At 36.1% G+C, this 23693-nt stretch overlaps 1 protein-coding gene across 3 annotated transcripts in view; it reads right to left on the reverse strand.

The window, feature by feature from the left end:
- Positions 1-853: 853 nt before the first annotated feature.
- NADK2 (NAD kinase 2, mitochondrial) overlaps positions 854-23693 on the reverse strand; it is a 49374-nt gene continuing 26534 nt past the window's right edge. For 2 of the 3 annotated variants that reach the window (XM_040495429.1, XM_040495442.1), the window contains exons 7-13: positions 21696-21774; positions 18806-18871; positions 17380-17475; positions 8069-8124; positions 7891-7944; positions 5235-5358; positions 854-2910 (exon numbers count right to left, since the gene is read on the reverse strand). In XM_040495429.1, the coding sequence (XP_040351363.1) occupies positions 2775-2910; positions 5235-5358; positions 7891-7944; positions 8069-8124; positions 17380-17475; positions 18806-18871; positions 21696-21774 (611 nt within the window). In that variant the 3' untranslated portion in view covers positions 854-2774. The remainder of the gene's footprint in view (positions 2911-5234; positions 5359-7890; positions 7945-8068; positions 8125-17379; positions 17476-18805; positions 18872-21695; positions 21775-23693) is intronic. The other variant, XM_040495436.1, reaches the window with a different exon arrangement.

A 23693-nucleotide genomic window follows, 5' to 3' on the forward strand; every position in this document is an offset into this window, starting at 1 on the left:
CTATTGTTTTTTTAGTTTCTATATCATTTATTTCTGCTCTGATTTTTATTATTTCTTTCCTTCTGCTGGTTTTGAGTTTTGTTCTTTTTCTAGCTCCTTAGGTATAAGGTTAGATTGAGATTTTTCTTGCTTCTTGAATAGGTCTGTATTGCTATAAACTTCCCTTAGAACCACTTTTTCTGCATCCCAAAGATTTTAGACTGTTGTGTGTTGATTTTCATTTGTCCCCATGTAACTTTATATTTCTTCTTTGATTTCTTGCTTTTAGTAGCATGTAATTTAACCTCCATGTCTTTATGGTCTTGCCAGATTTTTTCTTGTGGTTGATTTCTAGTTTTATAGCATTGTTATGAAACTAGATGAAAAGATGCATGGCATTACTTAAGTCTTTTTGAATTCATTAAGACTTGTTTTGTACCCTAATATGTGATCTGTTCTGGAGAGTGTTCCATGTGCATCAAGTGAATATTTTTTGATAACTTTGTGTTAACTGGTTCTAATGATTTATACATAGTTTATTTTGATGTTTAAAAAGTGAAATGAATGGAAATTCTTTATACCTGAAGGCTACTAAACATTCAATATGATTTGATTTAGTGGGGCCACAAATATAAATACATGTGGAACATCAAAACTAGTGAAAAATATCTGCAGAGTCTATACTTAAAAAGTAAGTACTTTACCCTCTGCTTATATAACAAGTCCTAGTTCTGTGTGCAACATCAGCAGTATCCTGGAAAGTATCTTTTCCAGGTGGAAAAGACCTGAAACATACCATTTTGGGAGAATCTGATTTTCCATTAATGGTGCTATAAGAGTTAAGCAAGCAAATGTAGTTTAAAAAAAAAGATAATACCAGTTTAATTATGTTTATTCACATAGTTGCCATTAAAAGGTTAACTCATTCATAAACACGTTTCTTCTATTGCAATATCCTTTGCCTCTTATCTCTTAAATAAATCCCCAACACCTAGCAGAAATGTTAGTTATACTGCAAATGCAGCACATTAACTATTTTTTAAACCTTTAAAATATGGCTTATGAACAATTTTACAGAGCAGATTGCCTATTAATATGTAACATTAACAGATCTATGGTACCATTTTGGATAGAGTTGGCATTTTTGTCAAGGTATTTTAAACTTCTTAGAGGAATTTTTATGGTATGGAATTTCACTTCATAAAGTGTTATCTTCAGTACATTTTTAAATCAAGCCAGAAACTAGATCCAGCTCTGGGAAAACACTAATTTTCATTGTACACATCATGTAAACACTGCTTTGAACGTCTATGCAGATACTCTTCGAAAAGAAAAACAGATTCTTGTTCTGGATATACATCAAAACCTAGATTACCTTTGTATAGTAACATTTATTTAAAAATTTGACAAGAACATATTAAATGTTGGCAAAAGTAATAGCACTCAATTTGATTATATATCCTAGCTCTCACAGAATTTGAGCCCACTCGTCTCAAGTTCTATCAGGACAGTCTTTTTCATTGATCAACTGAGATCCAGCATCTGACACAGTACATGGCACAAGGTATGTGTTGAATAAATATTTCAATGTTGAACTTTTTAGCAGCAAGTGAAAAAAAACAGATACAACTTTGAATAAATGGCATGAGATTACCAGTTGTCTCATGACACAGCAATAGGTGCTTTTTGTGAAAATTCTAGGATTACTTGTAAGTAGATCAATAATTAGATAATTTCCTCTCAAACTAAAGGAAATCTCATAGTAGAGGGAGGGCAAGAGAAGCCATAACATTTTATCTCCCAAAGCTAATGTGTAAAAACATGGAATATGAGCTAGTGAAAACTACCATGATATTAAAAGCAAGGCAATTCCAACTAATTGTGTTTTGCATATTTATTAAAGAATCCATTTTCTGACAAACCTCATAATACTGGATGAAAATATTTTTAAAAGGTTTTACCAAACTCCTAATAGAATACGTCTAATCAGTTCATTCTTATAGTCTCTGATTCCATGTTAGAGTTTTAAATATGGAAGGAATCTATTAAGACTCAAAACCATTTAAAAAAGTCTCTTCCCTCAAATAGCTATTGGATAATTAATACATTTGCAACAGTATCATGATTTTGTCCAGATATATGTATTTCACCCAGAACTGTCAAAATTAACCTGAAAATCAATTAAATGAAAACATTGATAATTTCAAAAATGATTTGAACTTCTTAAATCAATAGAGCCATAACAGTATTGTCCTCTGAAATTAGAAAATTCTAAGCACATATAAAAAACACATTTACCTACTTCAGTTAGGTCAATGTCAGGATTTATCAAAAATTCTCCATCAAAATTTTTTAAAAATCTTGATTTTTAGGTACTATAAAAAATATACCCTAATTAAATGATATATGTTGGTCTGACCAATTCCACAAAGTTAGGAAAGGGAAAAAAAAAACCTTGTACAGTGAAATTTCAAATCTTAAACATTTAATCCTTTATTTGAGCTTACCTCTCTAAATTTAAAAATGTATCAGTACTCTTTGATACCAACTATAAGCAATGTAGAAGTATAAATTCTGATCAGTTTAGTCCATCCATTCTCTAACACAGTGAACATCTTTTTTATCCAAATCCAAAAGAAGAATAATGCAAATCTCACTTCCTTGGTCACCTTTGGAGCTCAGGGCCAACCAGTCTCAACAATAACCAAAACATGTAGCTTTATGATTGGTAGTCTGTTTCCGCAGTGAACGTATTTTCCCAGTAATCAAAATTTGTCATCTGAGGAAATTTTTCATTACTCTAGAATCACAGTTCGAAGCTCATCTTCTTTATTGATCATCATCGAGGCAATTGCTCCATCATTAAACTCAAAAGAAGTACCTCCATCCACAACCATGCAGGCATCCCAACAACGAGATCGAACACATACCCTAAGCAGAAAAAACATCTCATTAATATAAAGTTTTCTTAACTTTAAATTATGATTTCTTTAAAACTTTAAAATTATGATTTCTTTAATTTTCATTGAAACTGACAGATCATTCGGCCTTGATTTTAAAAATCAAGTTGTTCTTTGGTTTGAGAGAGTAACTGTATGTTATCAAAATCTCAAAATTAAGATATTCAGGATAGCTCCATTCACCCAAACATTTTCAAGAGAACAAGTTCAGACTTGATGGAACTCACAGGCTTTTTTCATATGACAAAATGTTGAGTTATTACTATTTTAAGTACTAATATTGAGTATGTAACTATTTTCATGGATAATTTTGACAAGAACAAATGAAGAGGCACAAATGAACAGCTCAGTGAACACACTTGTGCAGCCTTCATCACCCAAATGAGGAATCAAATGTTCCCCAGCTCCCCAGTGAGGGAGCAGTGAGCTCCCTCACTGCTCTCCTCCAGTCTCTACCCTTGGGCCATCCTTCCCACGCATGCCCACTACCCTAATTTCAGTCACCATAGTGGTAATAGCTCTGTTCTTAAACTTTATATAAATGGAAGAACACATAGGTTTGCTTTGTGTCTAGCTTCTTTTGCTTGACAGTTTGCTTGTGGGCGCACCCAGGTGGCTCAGTCAGTTAAGGGCCAGCTTTGGCTCAGGTCATGATCTCATGGTTCATGAGTTCGAGCCCCATGTGGGGCTCTGTGCTGACAGCTCAGAGCCTGTTTCAGATTCTGTGTCTCTCTCTCTCTTTCTGTCCTTCCCCTGCTCATGCTCTCTCTCTCTCAAAAATAAACAAAAAAGTATGCTTGTGAAATTCATCCATGGTTATTACATATAGTAGTATTGTGTTGTGTTCATTTTCATTGCTATATGAAAACATTTCCATTGTGTGAAAATACCAAAAGTTACGTACCTCTTCTATTCATAGACATCTAGGTTTTTACTACTGGAAGTAGTGCTACTACAAATATTCTTAAGCATGTCTTTTGTTGCAGACGTATGTGTGTATACATTTCTGTTGGATATATACCTAAGAGCGAATTTGCTGGGTCACTGTGTGTGCTTTATTCAGCTTTGGTAGGTAACTGCCAAACAATATACCAAACTAGTCCTAAAAATACTGCATGTAAGTTGCAGTTACTCCCACCTTACCAACAACTAGCACCTTAGCTATTCTGGTGGGTGTGTATGGTATCATATTATATAGTTTCAATTTGCATTCCCCACATGAATAATAAGGTCAAGGATGTTTTTCATACACTGAGCCATTTGGATACCCTCTTCTGTGAAAGGCCTGTCCAGGACTTTGGCAATTTTTCTACTGAGTTGCCTTTTTCTTAATAGAGTTGTAGGAATCTTTACAATATTCTGGATAGAAGTCCATTGTTGAATATTTATCACTCTGTGGCTTGCCCTTTTTTTTTTTTTCCTTAATGGTGTCTCCATTAAGAAAAGTACTTAATTCTGAATAGTTCAATTTCTCCATCTTTTGTAAATATTGTCCAACTGCCAAAGTCATGAAGCTTATTCTGTTTATATGAGCAAAATTTAAATGTCTTTGTAATTTCACCTACATTGAGTACATAGATTTGTCGATCAAAATTAACTTTCAAATGAGTAAAAGGAATTTGTTTTTCCTAGAAAAAATATCAACCATATTTCAAAAAAGAAAATATGCACACTATATAAGTAGCAATTCATAATTAAACTGTTCTTTGCTTGCCATGAGACAAATGACATTTTTTCATAGTTTTGTTTAGAAAATTGGGCAACCTTTATAAAATAAATTATAAGGTTTTTTGATATCTTCCCTTCAAACAAAAATCAAATTCAGTAAATGCGAGGAAGAGGGAGGTCACTTTTAGGAAAAAGCTGAAAGAAATGAGTCCTACTCTAAAAGTTTACGGCTTTACAAGTTAGGTTTTATATGAATATTTGTCCTGCTTTTTTTTTTTTTTAATCCAATAGCATATAAAAAAAAGTTGCTTTCCAGTTTCTTTTAAAGTGATAATTTGATCTTATTCTGTCTTAATATATGAAAACAACAAATCCATATCACCCAGTTAGATAATTATGCCCCTTCTATTTACTTATAGTTTCTCTAAAATGGCACAAGCTGGGAAAGGAAATATTTCCTCCAGGGTATATATAGCATGACGCCTCACTAGTTCCAAAAGCCCTACTTTTCCTACTAGATTAAGTGTGAATGAGTGAATTTCATCATACTGAATACTTTAAAACCAAAACCCATTTATAATTACAAGAGATGGAAGCATAGTCACAGGCTGGCCTTTGGAAGCTTACTTTGACGTGAAGCAGCGCTGACGACTGCTGGAGAAAACTCTGTTTGCTATTGGTTCTCGAATACTGAAAAGTATTTTTGGTTCTTCTGGACTATAGAGCAGCGATTCGTTATATTCATTTGTTACTATAAAGGAAAAAAAGTATTAGCACATTCAAAGAAAGTCACTTCTGAGAAGTACAAAATGAAAAATGGATGCTATGCTATCCCCAATTTAAATGCAACTCTGTTTCAAAGGTCTGTTTGGCAGAAACTTTCTTGGAACTCACAACACATTCCATTAAAAGAACAAAAAACTTTATAAAATGAGGATTAGGTTTCAAGATAAGGCCACCAAAGCCCCTGACACATCAGCTGGAGACATACTGGGGAGTGGGCTACAAAACCAGTAATTAAACAAAAGTAGAGGAACTTGGGGCATTCAAAAACAGAACCTGAGTTGCCATAGTCCCTTGCCAAATTCCCTTCCAAAACACCACGTCAAAGTGTCCATAAATATTAAGTTAATTCTCTTGATTAAAAATGCAGTCTCAAAAAATTACAGGTAATATGCTTTCTCTAATGAAACTCTCATTACACAAGATATTTTTAGAAATCTTTGGGACCTGCTTTCTAACCAAGAGGCACATGACAGTTGGTAGGCAAAACATAAATTGGTCAAAAACAATTGTACAAGGAAATCAGGCTTGAAAGAACGTATAGTTGAACACCACATTAAAACATTATAAGACTGTCAGACAATCCACCTTATTTACCAAAATTTTGTTTAAATTATTTGGCTCCTTGAAAAAAATCTAATTTACTCTCAAAAATTTGCTCCTCTGGGAACACAAACACTCAAAATGTGCTAGCTACAGCTGTCTGTCTGGGTCCAGTGGGTAGAGCATGTAAACTCTTGATTTCAGGATCGTGAGTTCGAGCCCCACTTTGGGCATAGAGATCACTTAAAAAAAAAAATGCTAGCTCTGAAGGTAGTTCCAGAAATGTCTGTAACAGTGACTGCACTACTGGCATTCACTATTGTTTCTGAGGACAGTCAAATCTTCAAAGGAATAACATTCATTCAGTAAAGTGGAAAAATCACTGTATTTTATGTATACCCTTAAATTAATTTACATACCCGATATAAATTTCAGTTGTTTTATATACGTTTTAAGTTAAATTATTTTTTGAAGTTTTTTATTTTGAGAGACAGTGAGTGAGCATGAGCAGGGGAGGGGCAGAGACAAAATCCCAAGCAGGCTCTGCACTCTCAGCACAAGCCCAATGCAAGGCTCAAACTCATGAACTATGAGATAATGACCTGAGCTGAAATCAAGAGTCGGATGTTTAACCCACTGAGCCACCCAGGCGCCCCTTTAAGTTAAATTATATAATGAATCAACTACTGTAAATGCCTAATTTAACTCTAACACAGATTTAAAGCTAATGCTAGCTCATAAGCTGTGATCAAAATAATCGTTTTGGTCTCAAATTGAGAGAGGGAGAAAGTCCGTTTTAGACAGTTGAAAGGGACTTCAGAGATTTAGTCCTGTTTTCAAACTATTAAAGGCCAACCATGTCCCCCAGTAAAGTAAGTCTTATGTGGAAATCTAAAATACACACATAAATGAACTGGCACTATTCAAATACTTTATTGTGTATTGCTAAATTATTTAAAAGGCAACCAAAAAGAGTGAGACTATTTTGATAACTCTTAAATTCAAGTGTCTGTGTTTATGGATGCCAGCTGCAGTCTTACATTTGCCAATATCCACTTTGTGTATTTGGTTTTGGTTGTATATGTTGAACACCCTTACATAGATAAGGAGATGCACTATGAACAAGTTTGGATTTTTTAATAATCTTGAAAACTTAGGATACTCTTCAATTAAACAGAGACAACTAGAGAATCTTTAGTTTGAGGTCTGTACAAAAATGATTCTGGTACAGGAGAGGGGATTTTAGTGAGTTAATTTCATAAGCAAATCAAAGGAATGTGTTTTCCAATTTAAGAATTTAAATATTTAGAACAGAAAAACTTGAAGAATAAATTTGAAGAACCCCCTTAGGTATTACCAATCTATCTCTACTTCATCCTTTTATAGTTCAAGAAGTAGAAGAATGGAACCACAGTCTTGCTCATATTTCCAGTGAGTGACTGGTTGGTCTGGGATTAGAGCCCAGGCCTTCAAGTTCCCTGATCAGTAGTAGTCTTTCCCAACAGTGCTGGTTCTCTCAAAGGAACCCTGAAGTAACCAGGCAGGAATAGAAAGGAGAAAGTTAAAGAGAAGATTTTAGTGAATGTGAAGATAAGCATTCACAGCTCAGTGAACTCCTTTTCATTCAGAGGATATTAATGGCACATGGAGTTTAGGTAAACATTTCCCATTTGCCATATCTGTATTTTTCTATATTTTCCTATCCCCCAGAATATGTATGTAGTTAAGAGTTTTGGCACAGAGGTTATATTTCATAGTTCACAAAAATCTAATATAAAGTCCAGCTCTAAACTTTTTATTGTTTAAATATACGTAAAGGTATTATATCAAGGGCCCATTTGAGTCAAAAAAAGTACAATGCTTTGCTAATTAGACAAGTATACTTCATAATAACATCCTAAAGACTGATACAGAACTTGAATGAAACTGTTAGTAATTATGATCATTAGTCACTGACCTTTCTCTACCAATTCTCTGTTCAATGGAAGACTTAAATTTCCTTGTCGTTTTGCTATTGAAAAAGGAAAGGGTGGAATATCTTGATTAAATAATGTCATAATAGCTAACATACAATAAAATATATACATTATATAGTACATTATAATTGTAACATAAATAGCTATTCTGGTACTCACCAATATTTAAAACATCTTCCACAGCCTGGGTCGCAACCCTGTTAATATTGAATGACCTAGAAAGAAACACCATGTAAGTTCTTTGTTCTCATTCTAAAAACACACTTTAAATTAAAAAGGAATTATCTACTTAATATACAGAGAACTCTTAGAAATTATCAAGAAGAAGCAACCAAAATATGATAGGTACTTCACCCACTTTTAAAAAGTGGGCAAAGTAAACGGTTTATAGGCTTACATGAAAAAGCGTTCAATCTTACTCCTACTTAAGGACACATAAATTAAAAACTGATAATGTATGAAAGGTATATGAAAGACATTCTCATTCATACATGATGGCATTATGGAAGTTGCAGTTGGATGGCAATTCTTCACTATTAAAATTTTAAATGAACATATTACTCATCCTAATTTATCCCAAAAGATACTTCTGTCTATAGTACACAAAAGACATGTACAAGGATATTTACTGAAGCATTGTTTATAATAGCAAAACAACTCATAGCCGTAGGAAGCTGGTTAAATATGTTACTATGTAGAGATTAAAAAGCATAAAATAGAACTGTATGTGCTGATAGAAACATAAGTTAAAAAAAAACAACAAAGGCATTATACAGAATATGCGTTATATATATATGTATATATGTATATGTGTGTGTATGGGTGTGTGTGTGTGTGTATATATATATATATATATATATATATATATATATATATATATATATAGGTTGTGCCTGGAGATTAGTACTAGATATATGAAATGAAAGACTAGCTTTTCATTTTAAACCCTTTTGTACTATAACATTCTTTCATGTTTATTTATTTATTTTGAGAGAGAAAGAGCATGAGCAGGAGAGGTGCAGACAGAGAAGGAGAGGGAGAATCCCAAGCAGAGTCCGATGTGGGACGTGAACCCACAAACTGCAAGATCATAACCTGAGCTGAAATCAGACACACTTAACCTACCGAGCCACCCAAGGTGTCCCTGTACTATAACCTATTTTTAACTTGTAAATATTTCTTTAAATTACAAAATAGAAAAGATGAGAAATCTTTACCAGTGTGATGCTTTGCTTAAACACTTAAGAACAAATGTTAACACAAACACGAATCACCTAAAAGTAGCTCTGTCCTTGGGTCTACAAAGAAGGTTAAGGAAACGTTTTTGGGTTTTTTCTTCTTTTTAATTCTTTCCAGTAATTCAGAATTCTGTTGCTACAGAATTCTCACATGGCCTCAGTAGATAATCTCAATGAACAGCAGCATAATGACCCAAACAACTCTATAAACATAATTCAGTGGCTCTTAACCTTTCTGAGGAGGGGGAGTAATAGATACTCTTGCATACACTTCCAACCCTATGCCCTTCACGTTTTGAGAAATGTGATAACATTTAGGGCATTCTCTTAAAAATGCAGGTAACAAGTTTTATATTAAAAATTTGGGGTCATTCACACACCAAATCCCTATGCTAAAAAAATCCCAAATCTGGCCCTTGCCTATTCTATTTTTCACCATATTCTATTTTTCACCAGTAAGTGTCCTGACTTTTTTACTGTTCAGCGTGAAGTTCGCAATACATATCTCATCATAATTACTGTCTGCATAATTACATACACACTGCAAGGCATTTGCGGCACTACCTGGCTCATGGCAAGAACTCAATACCGAATGAAAGTATCAAATGAAAGAGATATGCATGAATTATATTCTAATTGACATTAGAAGATATGGTTTCAGAATTTTATTTTAAATTAAAAGTCACATAAAATGAGCCATGTTTATTAGGGTTCCACTGAATTAAAATACTGAAGATTTAATTTTTCTTTGAGTTTTTTTTATTTTGAGAGCGAGCACATGAGCCCGCGAGGAGCAGAGAGGTAGAGAGCAAATCCTAAGCAGGCACCGTGAGGCTTGAAACCACAAACCGTGAGATCATGATTTGAGCCGAATTCGATAGTCACTCAACCAACTGGGCCACCCAGGTGACCCTTGAAGACTTAATTTAAGAGAACAAAAGTCTTCTATGATTTGATCAAATATTCCTAGAATTATGATTTATTAGGGATATCATAAGCCAACCCAAACTAAGTCCTCTGAATTGGGGTTAAGACGAATTTCCTATGGTTGTAACCTGGATCTCAGGCAATTCACTCTCCCTTTAGGAGTGGTTTATATTCTACATCAAAGACAAACTATATGCTTAAACAGGTATGAGCTAACACATGATGCCTTTATTCTTAGGTCTACAACCTTTGCCATTCTAAGAGTTTCCATTTGAAATCAGATAAAACTTCCACTAAAGACAATCAAATTGAAGACAAATTGAATCTCGTCTCTTCTTTAGCTAGTAAAGCTTTCTTCACTTAAGAACACTTACCCTTAATTAAGTCAGCTAAAACAGAATGTGTAAAGGAAGGGAACTGGGAAAAGTCTTTTAAAAAAACACACAGAAATATATGTGATTGCGCTCAGTAGTACTTCTCCCAGTGAATGTAGCAAATCGTGTTCCATGCTGGGAAGAGGACTGAGATGACAATGGGACAAATCAGAGACAACCTGCTATGCAACATAACCCCTACATCCTATATCCTGTGGAGGAATTTTGGGAAGTGCAAAATGGGAGAGCCAATCCCCAAACCCTTCGTGTGTGTGTGTGTGTGTGTGTGTGTGTGTGTGTACTTACATGCATACTTAGACTATCTTTTCCATCCTTTCTTGCCATAAATCCATGTGACTGAGTTCTAGCTACAGGAATGAGAGTAGATGTCATAGACAACATATCTAAGACTGTCTCATAAGCCTGCCATAGGTGACCCTCCATGCTTTTCTTCCTTCTGTGGCTTCATTTAAATGAGTAGAGTGACTTCAAGAGCTATGTTTAAAAGATGGTTGAAGCAGATGATGCAAAGAGCCTGGATACCTGGAGTCACCACTTTGAGACCCACCTCCCAATTGGGAACACCCACTTGGACTTTATAAGAACAAGAAATAAACTTCTATTGTGTTAATTCACTGAGTGGGGGTTTATCAGTTATAACAACTATCTTATCCAAAGTCATACATTTCCATATTTTATATAGTCAAAGCAAGGAGAGGGTCACATAGGAAAACTTTTATCTCCTAATATCAAGAATTAAGAGTAAAAGTTGGCACAGGAACAGACACTCAGATCAATGGAACATAACAGAATCCAGAAATGGACCCACAAACGTATGGCCAACTCATCTTTGACAAAGCAGGAAAGAATATCCAATGGAATAAAGACAGTCTCTTCAGCAAGTGGTGCTGGGAAAACTGGACAGAGACATGCAAAAGAATGAACCTGGACCACTTTCTTACACCATACACAAAAATAAAATGGATGAAAGACCTCAGTGTAAGACAGGAAGCCATCAAAATCCTCAAGGAGAAAGCAGGCAAAAACCTCTTTGATCTTGCCCACAGCAACTTCTTACTCAACACATCTCCAGAGGCAAGGGAAACAAAGACAAAAATGAACTATCGGGACCTCATCAAAATAAAAAGCTTCTGCACAGTGAAGGAAACAATCAGCAAAACTAAAAGGCAACCGACAGAATGGGAGAAGACATTTGCAAATGACATATCAGATAAAGGGTTAGTATCCAAAATCTATAAAGAACTTATCAAACTCAACACCCAAAAAACAAAAAATCCAGTGAAGAAATGGGCAAAAGACATGAATAGACACTTCTCCAGGAAGACATCCAGATGGCCAACCGACACATGAAAAAATGCGCAACATCACTCATCATCAGGGAAATACAAATCAAAACCACAATGAGATACCACCTCACACCTGTCAGAATGGCTAACATTAACAACTCAGGCAACAACAGATGTTGGTGAGGATGCGGAGAAAGAGGATCTCTTTTACATTGTTGGTGGCAATGCAAGCTGGTGCAGCCACTCTGGAAAACAGTATGGAGGTTCCTCAAAAACTAAAAATAGAACTACCCTATGACCCAGCAATTGCACTACTAGGCATTTATCCATGGGACACAGGTGTGCTGTTTCAAAGGAACACATGCATCCCCATGTTTATAGCAGCACTATCAACAATAGCCAAGTACGGAAAGAGCCCAAAATGTCCCTCGATGGATGAATGGATAAAGAAGATGTGGAGTATATACAATGAAGTATTACTCGGCAATCAAAAGGAATGAAATCTTGCCATTTGCAACTACGTGGATGGAACTGGAGGGTATTATGCTAAGTGAAATTAGAGAAGGACAAAAATCATATGACTTCACTCATATGAGGACTTTAAGAGACAAAACAGATGAACATAAGGGAAGGGAAAAAAGAATATAAAAACAGGGAGGGGGACAAGACAGAAGAGACTCATAAATATGGAGAACAAACAGGGTTGCTGGAGGGGTTGTGGGAGGGGGAATGGGCTAAATGGGGAAGGGGCATTAAGGAATCTACTCCTGAAATCATGGTTTCACTATATGCTAATTTGGATTTAAATTTTAAAAAATAAAAAATAAATTTAAAAAAAAAGAGTAAAAGAAATAAGCTATTCTATTCCTTTCTTTCCAGTGATTCCTAAGGTCTACAGAATTTAAAGTCTGTCTTCACCATTTATTAGCCATATGGCTTTGGGAAACTTCTGAGACTTTACTACTCTATTAACGAAAATAAAATCACGTATTTCCAGGGGCACCTGGGTGGCTCAGTCAGTTAAACGTCTGATTTCAGCTCAGGTCATGATCTCACGGTTCATGAGTTTGAGCCCCACATCAGTGCAGAGCCTTCCTGGGATTCCCTCTCTTCCTCTCTCTCTTCCCCTTCCCCTAATCGCACACATGCTCTCTCTCAAAATAAATTAATAAACTTTAAAAAATAATCACCTACTTCCAGAGTTTTTTTGAAAATTTAACATATTTAGCTCAGACAAAGAAAGTGCTTAGAAATGGTAGTTCAAGGGGCATCTGGATGGTTCAGTCAGTTAAGCATCTGACTTGGTTTAGGTTCAGGTCATGATCTCATGGTTTTGTGGATTTGAGCCCCGCATCGGGCTCTGCAGTGACAGCATGAAGTCTGCTTGGGATTCTGTCTCCCTGTCTCTCTGCCCCTCCCCCACTTGTGCTGTCTGTGTCTCTCAAAATAAATAAACTTTAAAAAGGGGGGTGGGCACTGGGGTGGCTCAGTTGGTTAAGCATCTGACTTCAGCTCAGGTCATGATCTCATGGTTCGTTGGTTGGAGCCCCACATCAGGCTCTGTATTCTGTGTCTCCCTCTCTCTCTGCCCCTCCCCTGCTCACACTCTCAAAAATAAATAAATGTTAAAAAAATTTTTTTAATGGTAGTTTGATAAAAGTTATTAATGTATGGAAATGTATAGCTTTCCTCAGTCCTTCTGGCCCCTAGGCTTCTCCTCTCTCCCTCCATTTTCTGAAGAGAAGGACAGAAGATGAATGGGAAAACGCAATCACAGGCAAAGAACAATCAGCAATGGGAGGGAGTAAGGTAGAACATTAGAAGCAAGCAAGCTACATAGGCTGAAGAGAGAAGAGGCTGAGTAATCTAGGTGGCAGGGATAGGATATAGTTAGTGACAGAGTTCTAGACATCAGACTTTATTAAGCAACACAGAAATGAATGAAATTCTAATCTAAGCCACATTTATTCACATCCAATGGGAACACAGGACTCAACTATAAGGTGTGTGGCAATGGAGGGCAGGACTGCTTTACAAGCAAGCCTATGGCTCTTATCCTTTATGCTCTTCTTACTACTGAAAGGTTGAAAACATTCAAAATCAGGGGCACCTGGGTGGCTAGTCGGTTAAGCATCTGACTTCAGCTCAGGTCATGATCTTGTGATTTGTGAGTTCGAGCCCCATACTGGGCTCTGCGCTGACAGCTCAGAGCCTGGAACCTGCTTCAGATTCTGTGTGTCTCTCTCTCTCTGCTCTTCCCCCGCTCATGCTCTGTCTCTCTCTCTCTCAAAAATCAATTAACATTAAAACATTTTTTCTAATAAAAAAAATAAAATCACATACACCCCAGTGCAAAAGTCAAAAGCCTATTCACTGCCTTTAGCATAACCACGGTTTCACTAAGATTAGCAAGTTTACCTTAATAATTTTTCGATACAACCTAGTGACACATCTTTGAACCAGTGGCTTCTACAGACAGCTCCCCCTCTGCATTTAAAAACTGGCAGTCAGGAGCGCCTGGGTGGCTCCATCAGTTAAGCACCCGACTTTGGCTCAGGTCATGATTTCACGGTTTGTGAGTTGGAGCCCCGCGTCGGACTCTGTGCTGACAGCTCAGAGCCTGGAGCCTGCTTCGGATTCTGTCTCCCTCTCTCTCCCTCTCCCTCTCTCTCCCTCTCTCTCCCTCTCTCTCCCTCTCTCTCTCTCTCTCTCTCTCTCTCTCTCTGCCCCTAACCCACTCACATTCTGTCTCTGTCTCTCTCAAAAATAAATAAACATTAAAAAGCTGGCAGTCAAAAAAGCACTGGCTTTTTAGTCAAGCACACCTGAGCTTTTTTTATCCAGGTTCTGACATTAGTTCTGACCTCACCCTAAATTGTTTATCCTTGTGAAGCCTCAATTTCTACTTTATAAAACAGGGATACTACCACTTTCTTGCAGGATTTCTGTAAGAATTATAGTCAATGTATAAAAAGTACCTACCACAGTATATTCAAAGTAACAGGGGCTAAATAACTGATAGCTTGTATTTACTGCATACAACAGAACCTACAGAATCACAGTCCAGAAGATAATCTTATTTTATCTGTTCCATTTCCCCTCATTTTTCAGAAAAGGAAACTTGTACAAGATCACAAAGCTAGTTGGTGATTTTGCCAGGTCTCTCTAACTTCCAGGCCAGTACTCTTTTCAATTACACCTTTGCCCACGATGGGGGTGCGGGGGGGGGGGGGGGGGGGGGGGGGCGGTGAGAATCCTAGGAGAAGAGGAGAAGGATCTGGGAAACCATTTCTGATTTTCAATCCAGTTTTCACCAAGTAACATATCATGTTGAGCAGAAAAGATGTTATGATAAATTAAAGCAATTAACTAATGTTTTCATTTTATGAGGGCTACAAAATAATTTTATAGCATCTTAGATTATTAAATTACTTTTGCAAACTACTGTTAAAGTCATTTTAGACATGTAGTTCTCACTGGCCCCCTCAGGAAAATGAAATATTAACCAATATTTTAAAATGATACTTCTCATTTTTCTCCAAAGGTTTATTTGGCTAAGACTAGGATATTTTTAAAAGATGTGAAGTTACTAAGTACTTATGAATGAACTGTGATGTCTGAAAATTACTTAAGTATTATGAGACAAAAAAAGACAAAAGGGAAACAAGATTGGGCATGTGTTGATAATTATTGAAACTGACTAATGGGTACACAGATATTGATTATACTATTTTGCCTACTCTTACAGATCTTTAAGTTTTTCCACAATAAAAAGTATTAAAAACACCGAAAAAATGGGAAGTAAAACTCCATTTTAAACTATCCAAACTTAAAATCACAGATTAATACTGTGTTTGCTAGCTGTATTTGTAAGCATGTAGTCATTTATTTGAAAAAAAAATGAGAGAATATGTATTAGGTACTGTGCTATACATGCAAAAATTAAACAAACAAAAAAACCACTAGTCACCATGCCAAATACCTCAAGTTGCTCAAACCAGCTGGGTATTAGGTAATTAGAGAACTAATAATGTGGTAAGTGCTATCAAAGTGCTATTACGAAAAAGTGCTTGGGATGCACCAAAAGGGGATTCATTATGCTGATGAAAAGAACTAGGTCCTAGTAGAGATTTCCTACAGAGAATGACATTTGAAGACTGGATTTTTCAGCCAGGGGAAGGAAAGTGGAAAATGTTCAGGCATTCAATGCAGGAAGAAGTTGCACTGAGCAAAAACAAAAAGCCCAGAGACAATGTGGCTTGTGCTGAGAATTGCAAGTAGCCTGCAGTGTCCCCATTGTGCCAATGAGTTAGAGTAAGGCAACAATAGGCTGGTGAAGTTTCTTAGATCATATTTAAAGGGTCTTACACGCAGACTAATCTGAACACAGAAGTCAAAGAAGCTTTTACAGCACAGAAAGGAATAGTCAAATTTATCTACATTTTAGAAATATTACTCTGTTGGCAGTATGGACGACAGCCTGAAGAATAAAGGGTGAGGCACAAAGATTATTCACTAAAAAGATGGGCCTGGACCAAACAGCAGTAGAAACTGCAGAAACAGAAGTGTGGCATAGAGCAGTAGACCACACAGCAGTAGAAACTGAAAAAGAGGGGCAAGGACTTCAGAAGCGTGACTGGCAGGATTCAGAGACCAGTACATGTAAAGAGGAGAACAGGGAGACTCAAAAGTAAGAGCCAGGTTTTAAGGAGTACTGTTTTTTCTCTAGAGCATGAACTCATGATAACAGTGATATTATTAAGCAATACAGGGATCACAGCAAGAAAAACTAAAGATGGGGGCGCCTGGGTGGCTCACTTAGTTAAGTGTCCGATTCTTGATTTTGGCTCAGGTCATGATCTCACAGTTCCTGAGTTCAAGCCCCACATGGGCTCTGTGCTGACAGTGTGGAGCCTGCTTGGGATTTTCTCTCTCCCTCTCTCTCTGCCCCTCCACTTGCTCGCTCGCTCTCTCTCTCTCTCTCTCTCTCTCTCTCTCTCAAAATAAATAAATAAAACCTTAAAAAAAACCTGAAGATAATAAATTTAGTTTTGAATGTGTTGAATTTGAAGGTCTATTAACATTCTATTTAGTAGGTAATTTTAGAACAGAAGTTCGGGCTCAGGAAACAAGATAGCTACAGATAAAAGTCTGGGAGGCATCCATGTCTGTGTACCAAGAAGCGAAGCCATTACCCAGAGAGAGGTTATAGGGTAAACAAGATACAGGAGCCCAAGTTATCTCTAGTTAAGCCTTTGACGCACAAACCTCCAGGACATTTGTTGTTGTTACTGTAGTTGTTTTCATTTCTTTACTATTATTTAAAATATTTTTCATTTAAAAACAATACAGTCCCCCAAAACATTTTCTTTTTTCTCTTTACAAACCTAGGGCAACAGGCTAAAAAATGACCAAATCCATGCTATAGCTCTAATCTAAGAAGTCCAGGCAGGACTTCTAGAGCCAACTGATGAGTAAAGCAGAAACTGGGCCAACCAACATAACAACACCAGGCTACCTCTTGCGTTTCAGAGGCCTTAGATACACTGATATGCAGCATCGAGTAAATTACATTACTTAAAATATTTCACAAAAGTCAATAAGTAACATCCCAAGGTACTCACCAGGCCTTTGATCCTGTTCCAGTACACAAATTGAGCCCTGAACTCTTCTGTTTTTCCCATGGACCATCATCAACTGAAATCTCATAGTAGGAAGCCCTAAGAATTGAGAATATAAAACTGGATTTGCTGAATTTATGGCTCACGGTAAATAAGACAAACACCGTTTCTTCAGAACTAATGGACTCTAAGTGGGCCAGCTTGACTCAGACATACCTGACTTAGGCACGCACACCATGATGCTAATACCAATACTGATTAAGTAAAAAAGTAAAAAAAAAAAAAAATCTGTAAAACTGCATCCCTCTCCTATCCATATGCTCCTTTATATCAGTATTTTAACATTTCAAACAAGGGCTCCTTATAAATTTTTACCTATGATTGCTTCTACTGTTTTTATGGACTCTAACACATACAGATCCTTATTTCAGAATTCAAAAAGAAAATACCATTCTTAAGTGAGTTTCATTCTTGGTAGATAGTTCTTGATATATCCCAATCTGTATCTAATCCTTCAAGTTACCAACAGTTCCTGGTCAACTCGTGTTTTTTAAGTTACATGTTAATGTGCCTTTTGAATTGATAGTAGGCTAAGAGAGATAAAGTTCTAAAGAAAATTCTCAGTACTGCATCAGTGGGCAAAACTAGGAATAAAACTAAAACTATAATTTCTTTAGAGATTTCTATTTCTTACAGTATTTCATAAGTATTAAATCAAATGGGTTTTCTGACACCAGAAAAAATGGCACTATTCCTTAACTGTATGAACATACAAATTTGCAATTATTCAAAAAAACTTTTGAAACATGTAAAAGCTTATTTTGTAAACTGTATCTTAAAATAATGGTGTCATTGATCAACACTGGGTTATTTTTGTTCAGCAGATAAAAAAGTTAAACTCTTAATATAGCTTTTCCAATAATGACAATTATTAGGCTTGCAAACACTAACATTCATTGGATAATATTATCTCTTATTTTAACCCTTTCAATTTCTCCTGCCAAATTCAATCTTTAAAGGTTTTACATGGCACAACTCCTTTTCATTTTTTTTCTGAAGTCACCATTCTTCATAAAAGATAGGCCTAATATTCACATTTAATCTATTTCATAGCTTTGTTATGTCTTCCTAGAATGTTGGGAATTTTAGGCATATTAGGAGCCTATTACATTCAGACAAGCCAGTCAACTCTACAGGAATGGCTGCTATTATGCCAGAATCACACTGAAACAAAAGATTGATTAGAGTTAAGTGGGGACAGGAGAGAAGCAGAGCTGGAGAGGAAGAAAAGTATAGTCAGGTAAGAGGTGTTGAGTCCAAAACAATGAGCAAATTTAGTGTCATTCTCACATGCAGGTTTATCAAGATTAGTCAACTCAGAAATTTTTTTTCAGGGAAATTATTTTTTTAAGGCAGCAATAAAACTCACAGTCCCTTTAGAGTGGGTATACTTCTTCTTAAATTCTCCACTGCTACAGCCCAAGAATAAGACATTCTAGGTTAGAACAAATAGGAGAAAAGAAAAAAAAATTGGGCTTTTAAAATGTTCTTAAATGTAAGAACATTATAAATGAGGCAGGAATAATATTGCTGCACTTCATATTTTCCAAGCAAAGCACTTAAGTTTTCAGGGCATAGTGAAGCCTCAGTACAGGACCTGGAATCAGAAATACTGGGTTTTATATGACAGTTCTAATGCTAACTAATTAATTATATGACCAAGGACAAGTCATTTGAACTCTTCAAATCTCAGTTTTTTCACTGATAATTACAACTACCCTTTCTCACAGGGTTGCTATGAGAGTTTAATGCGGTAATACACACAGTGCCTGACACACAGCAGGCATCCAGTAAGTGTTCATTTCCTCTCCAGCTAAGGGTCTATGTCATAGATTCTTTAAAAGTAAGTTCTAATACTTCCAATAGTGAGAACTTTTTCAATAGCATCAGAAGTGAACCCACTGGTCTCCTTATCTTAGTAAGGATATAAGGTGAGGCTCAAAGAACACAAAAAGAAGCAGCATCAGACATTATTTAGGAGATAAACCAACCAAATCACTGCTGCCACAGAAAACAACATTCAATCTAAAATCTAATGGGACTTCACTGAATTCCCAAGTCTGTCAACTGATCCCAGTTTTCCTCCTTTTATAAGTTATTTAATTTTTAGTAAGTACAAATTATAAAGCAACACTAGTAGAAGCTCTCAGAAGTTACAACTTTTAAAATATACAAACCGAATATCATAAGCCATTAAATGGCTTCTCTAGGATAAACATAAACTTACAAAACATTTTTACCTTTGTCACCTATTATTTTTTTATTCAAGTATAATTAACAGTGTTCTATTAGTTTCAGATGTACAGTATGATTCAACAATTGTATACATCTCTCAGAGCTCATCAAGACAAGTGCTCTCTTAAACCCCTCTATCTCTTTCATCCACCACCCCTCCCCTCTGGCAACCACCAGTTTGTTCTCTGTATTTAAGAGTCTGTTTCTTTTTTTTTCTATTTGTTCATTTGTTTTGTTTCTTAAAATCCACATTATGAGTGAAATCACATGGTAATTGCCTTTCTCTAACTGACTTATTTCACTTAGCATAAAACCCTCTAGGTCCATCCATGCTGTCACAAATGGCAAGGTTTCATTTGTCATCTATTTAATGTAGAAATTTCTTCAATTTCATTTAAAGTTGTTGCTTTCTGCCTTCTGTTTTTAGTAATCATGACTAAATTATATCACTAATTAGAGATACATTTTCTGCCTTCTTTATCACATAAAAGTATCCATTATTCACTTCCATATTGCTTCAAACTTGGTATACAGCAAAAGAAAAAATCTTATGTATAGTGTAAGTCTTATTACTATGTTAAAATAAACATATTTACACTTTACATTCTGTAAAGAATGTATGTTTAGGATTCCTTTGAAGAATAACTTTTACTTTTAATACTTTAAAAAATTATACATTTTACCACGCTCCAAAAAAAATAAGATCCCTAGTGACTTGCATGTCACACATAGCAGGTACACAATATATTTTTACTGAATAAACTTAAAATTACATTAATCAAAATAATTATAACTGAAAAAGATTGGCCAAAGCATGCTGCTGAATCAAGCTTTGTTCTTTTCAGTACTACCTGAGTTAATGATTGGCTAAAACAGAGATATCTTCTTTAATTAAGACAAACATTTCTCATCATAATTAAACTTCTTATGAAAAGACAGGACAACGAACAGAATTCCAGAATACATGGAACTCTCAGTAAGCTAGGGAATCAACTACATGATCTTCAAAGGGTCACATGGTTCTGGTAGCAGCAAAGTGGGACAGATTCATCTCTAATTTTCCATTCCTAATTCATTTACATCTAGAAAAATGCAAAAGCAAGTTCTAAATGACAATGAAGAATTAAATTAACGTTACATTATGGCAGTCATTTTACAGCTGGTAACTAATGTCACACAAAAAGTTTTGAAACAAAATTCTGACAATATAAGCCTAAGTTATACTCAACACCCACAAAACATTTCATCAGTAATAAAATACTATTATTTTTATACTAATGAGGAACTTTATTAACCTTAATATTTGCTAATAATGGTTACAAATCTTAAACTGTCAATATACTTGACATACGATGTTGCATAAGGGATACAATTAGCACCAAGTAGTATTCCTGCCCAACATGTTTAGCATGAATCTCATCATGCATAGGAAAAAAATCATACAAATCTAAAACAAGGGATATTCTACAAACCAACTGGGTTAGACTATTCCAAAATATTAATATCATGAATGAAAAAACAGTGGTGGGACTGAGGAACTGTTCTTAATTCTGAAGGGCCATGATGGCCAATGCAATGCATAATCCTTAACTAGATCCTGGATAAAAATAAGCAAACAAATCTACCTTAAGGGACACTATTAAGATAATTAGTAGAGAAGTTGTGATATGGACTGTCTATAAAAGTTTGTAAAAACTGCAAATGTATGCCTAGTATATCATTCTCTTAAACATTTATAAAGCCACCTATATGATAGATTAAAGGCTCTGCAGTAACAGGACCCAAATAACTTTTTGTTTAATCTAGGGTTTCACAAACTTTTTTGGTCATAGAACCTTCTTTCCCCTTAACACGTATAAATGTGTGAGAGGGTTTGGGAAATATTTCATTTAATAATTCACTTCTATTACTTCTACCACCTTAATTATTTATAATTCTTAAGTTATAGAAATTGAATAAATATCTAAAAAATACTAAAACATTAAATTCCAAACTCAAACTCAAGATCACAGGTTTAAAAGTACCTGGATGATAGACTCTCCCCAATGAAGACTTCATTTAGTGCCCTCACTGGCAAAAGCTGGGGTCCTGAAGCCTCAGGTCCTGAAGGTGATGAAAAAAATTTTTTCAAGACAACTTGTTTAAATCTTAGAAACGTTAGGATTTCAATTTTATGAGACATTACAATATTCACACTTTTCACTATAATCCATACTTTAACATTATTAACATATAAATAAAATATTTATTTAAAGTGTTCATAGGGGCGCCTGGGTGGCGCAGTCGGTTAAGCGTCCGACTTCAACCAGGTCACGATCTCGCGGTCCGTGAGTTCGAGCCCCGCATCGGGCTCTGGGCTGATGGCTCAGAGCCTGGAGCCTGTTTCTGATTCTGTGTCTCCCTCTCTCTCTGCCCCTCCCCCGTTCATGCTCTGTCTCTCTCTGTCCCAAAAATAAATAAACGTTGAAAAAAAAAAAAATTAAAAAAAAAAAAAAAGTGTTCATAATAGGGGCGCCTGGATGGCTCAGTCAGTTCAGCATCCAGCTTCAGCTCAGGTCATGATCTCACCACTCGTGGGTTCAAGCCCCGTGTCAGCTCTGTGTTGACAGTGTGGTGTCTGCTTCAGATTGTCTCTCTCTGCCCCTCCCCCGCTTACTCATGCTCATTTGACTCTTTCATGCTCACTCGCTCGCTCTCTCAAAAATAAATAAAACATGAAAAAACTGGGGCGCCTGGGTGGCTCAGTCGGTTAAGCATCTGACTTCAGCTCAGGTCATGATCACAGGGTCCGTGGATTTGAGCCCCGCATCAGGCTCTGTGCTGACAGCCTGGGGCCTGCTTCAGATTCGGTGTCCCCCCCTCCCCTCTTGGCCCCTCCCCCACTCACGCTCTGTCTTGTTTTGTCTCTCAAAAATAAATAAATGCGAAAAAAATTATAAAAAAATAAAAAACAAAAATATTAAAAAATAAATAAAATGTTCATAATATGAACCTCAAAGTCATCTAACATTGCTGCAATGAAGCCTCTAGCTCTCCAAAATAAGCCTTAATTCTTCTTGAAACAATTTTTCAAGACCGAGAAAATACATATTTATTCTTCTCATAAGATTTTTGTTGTCACATTTAATTTCTCTCTAAAAGCTTCAGAGGTAGAAATGATCAAGTACTTCCAGAGGAGAGCCACTTTGAAGTTAAGTGGCAAATTACACCCATGGCTCATACTGGAAACCAAATCAGTTATTATTAGAGATCAGATTTCTTTTTTTTTTAAATAGAAAACTTCAAGAGTGTTTCTAGCAATAGTAGTCCTGAAGGAACACTGCCACATCTCCTTTCATGACTTCTGAAAAATGTCTTTTTTTTCTTTTTTATTCTATAAGGCTATATGCACAGTTTATGTAATCTGCCTTGATGATATTTAAACCTCACTTCATCACAAAATCCTCCAAAGGATTCCCACTGCTTTCTCAATTAAAATTGCAATTGTCACCTTCAAATGGTTTCTTTTACTTATCTTTTATCAGTCTCCCAACTGGAAATGCCAACCTCATCTTCTCAATGTCACCAAAAGCAGATTCATTGCACCCAACTCTCGCTGGGCAAGCATTGTGGAACAAGTTCCCTTCTCTGTCTCCTCCATGCTTTCTCCTAAGTCAAAGCTTGAAAGTCTACCTGGACTGTGGTAACTAGCCTCTAACAGGGTCCCCAGTGAATCCTGCCTCCAGGTATTCACATTCTTGTGTAACTCTCTGATAGCATATTAGGTTTGGTCTATGTGACCAAATAGGGTACGATACAAGTGATGGTACGACACTTCAGAGATTTGGTTTAAAAAGCCACCCTGGCTTCCTTCCACCTCAGCCTCTTTTCTCAGATCACTTGGCTTCTGGGGGGTTGGGGGGATGGGGAGAGACTTCATGAGCAGTCCAATAAAGAGGCCTACATAGTGAGGAACTAAAGCCTCCCGCTAACAGTTATGTGAGGAGCTGAGAAGCACATCTTCCAGTCCCAGATGTCTTCAG

The sequence above is a fragment of the Herpailurus yagouaroundi genome, unplaced genomic scaffold (genome assembly GCF_014898765.1).
Source record: "Herpailurus yagouaroundi ecotype Mexico unplaced genomic scaffold, PumYag 29, whole genome shotgun sequence".
NCBI classification, from domain to species: domain Eukaryota; kingdom Metazoa; phylum Chordata; class Mammalia; order Carnivora; family Felidae; genus Herpailurus; species Herpailurus yagouaroundi.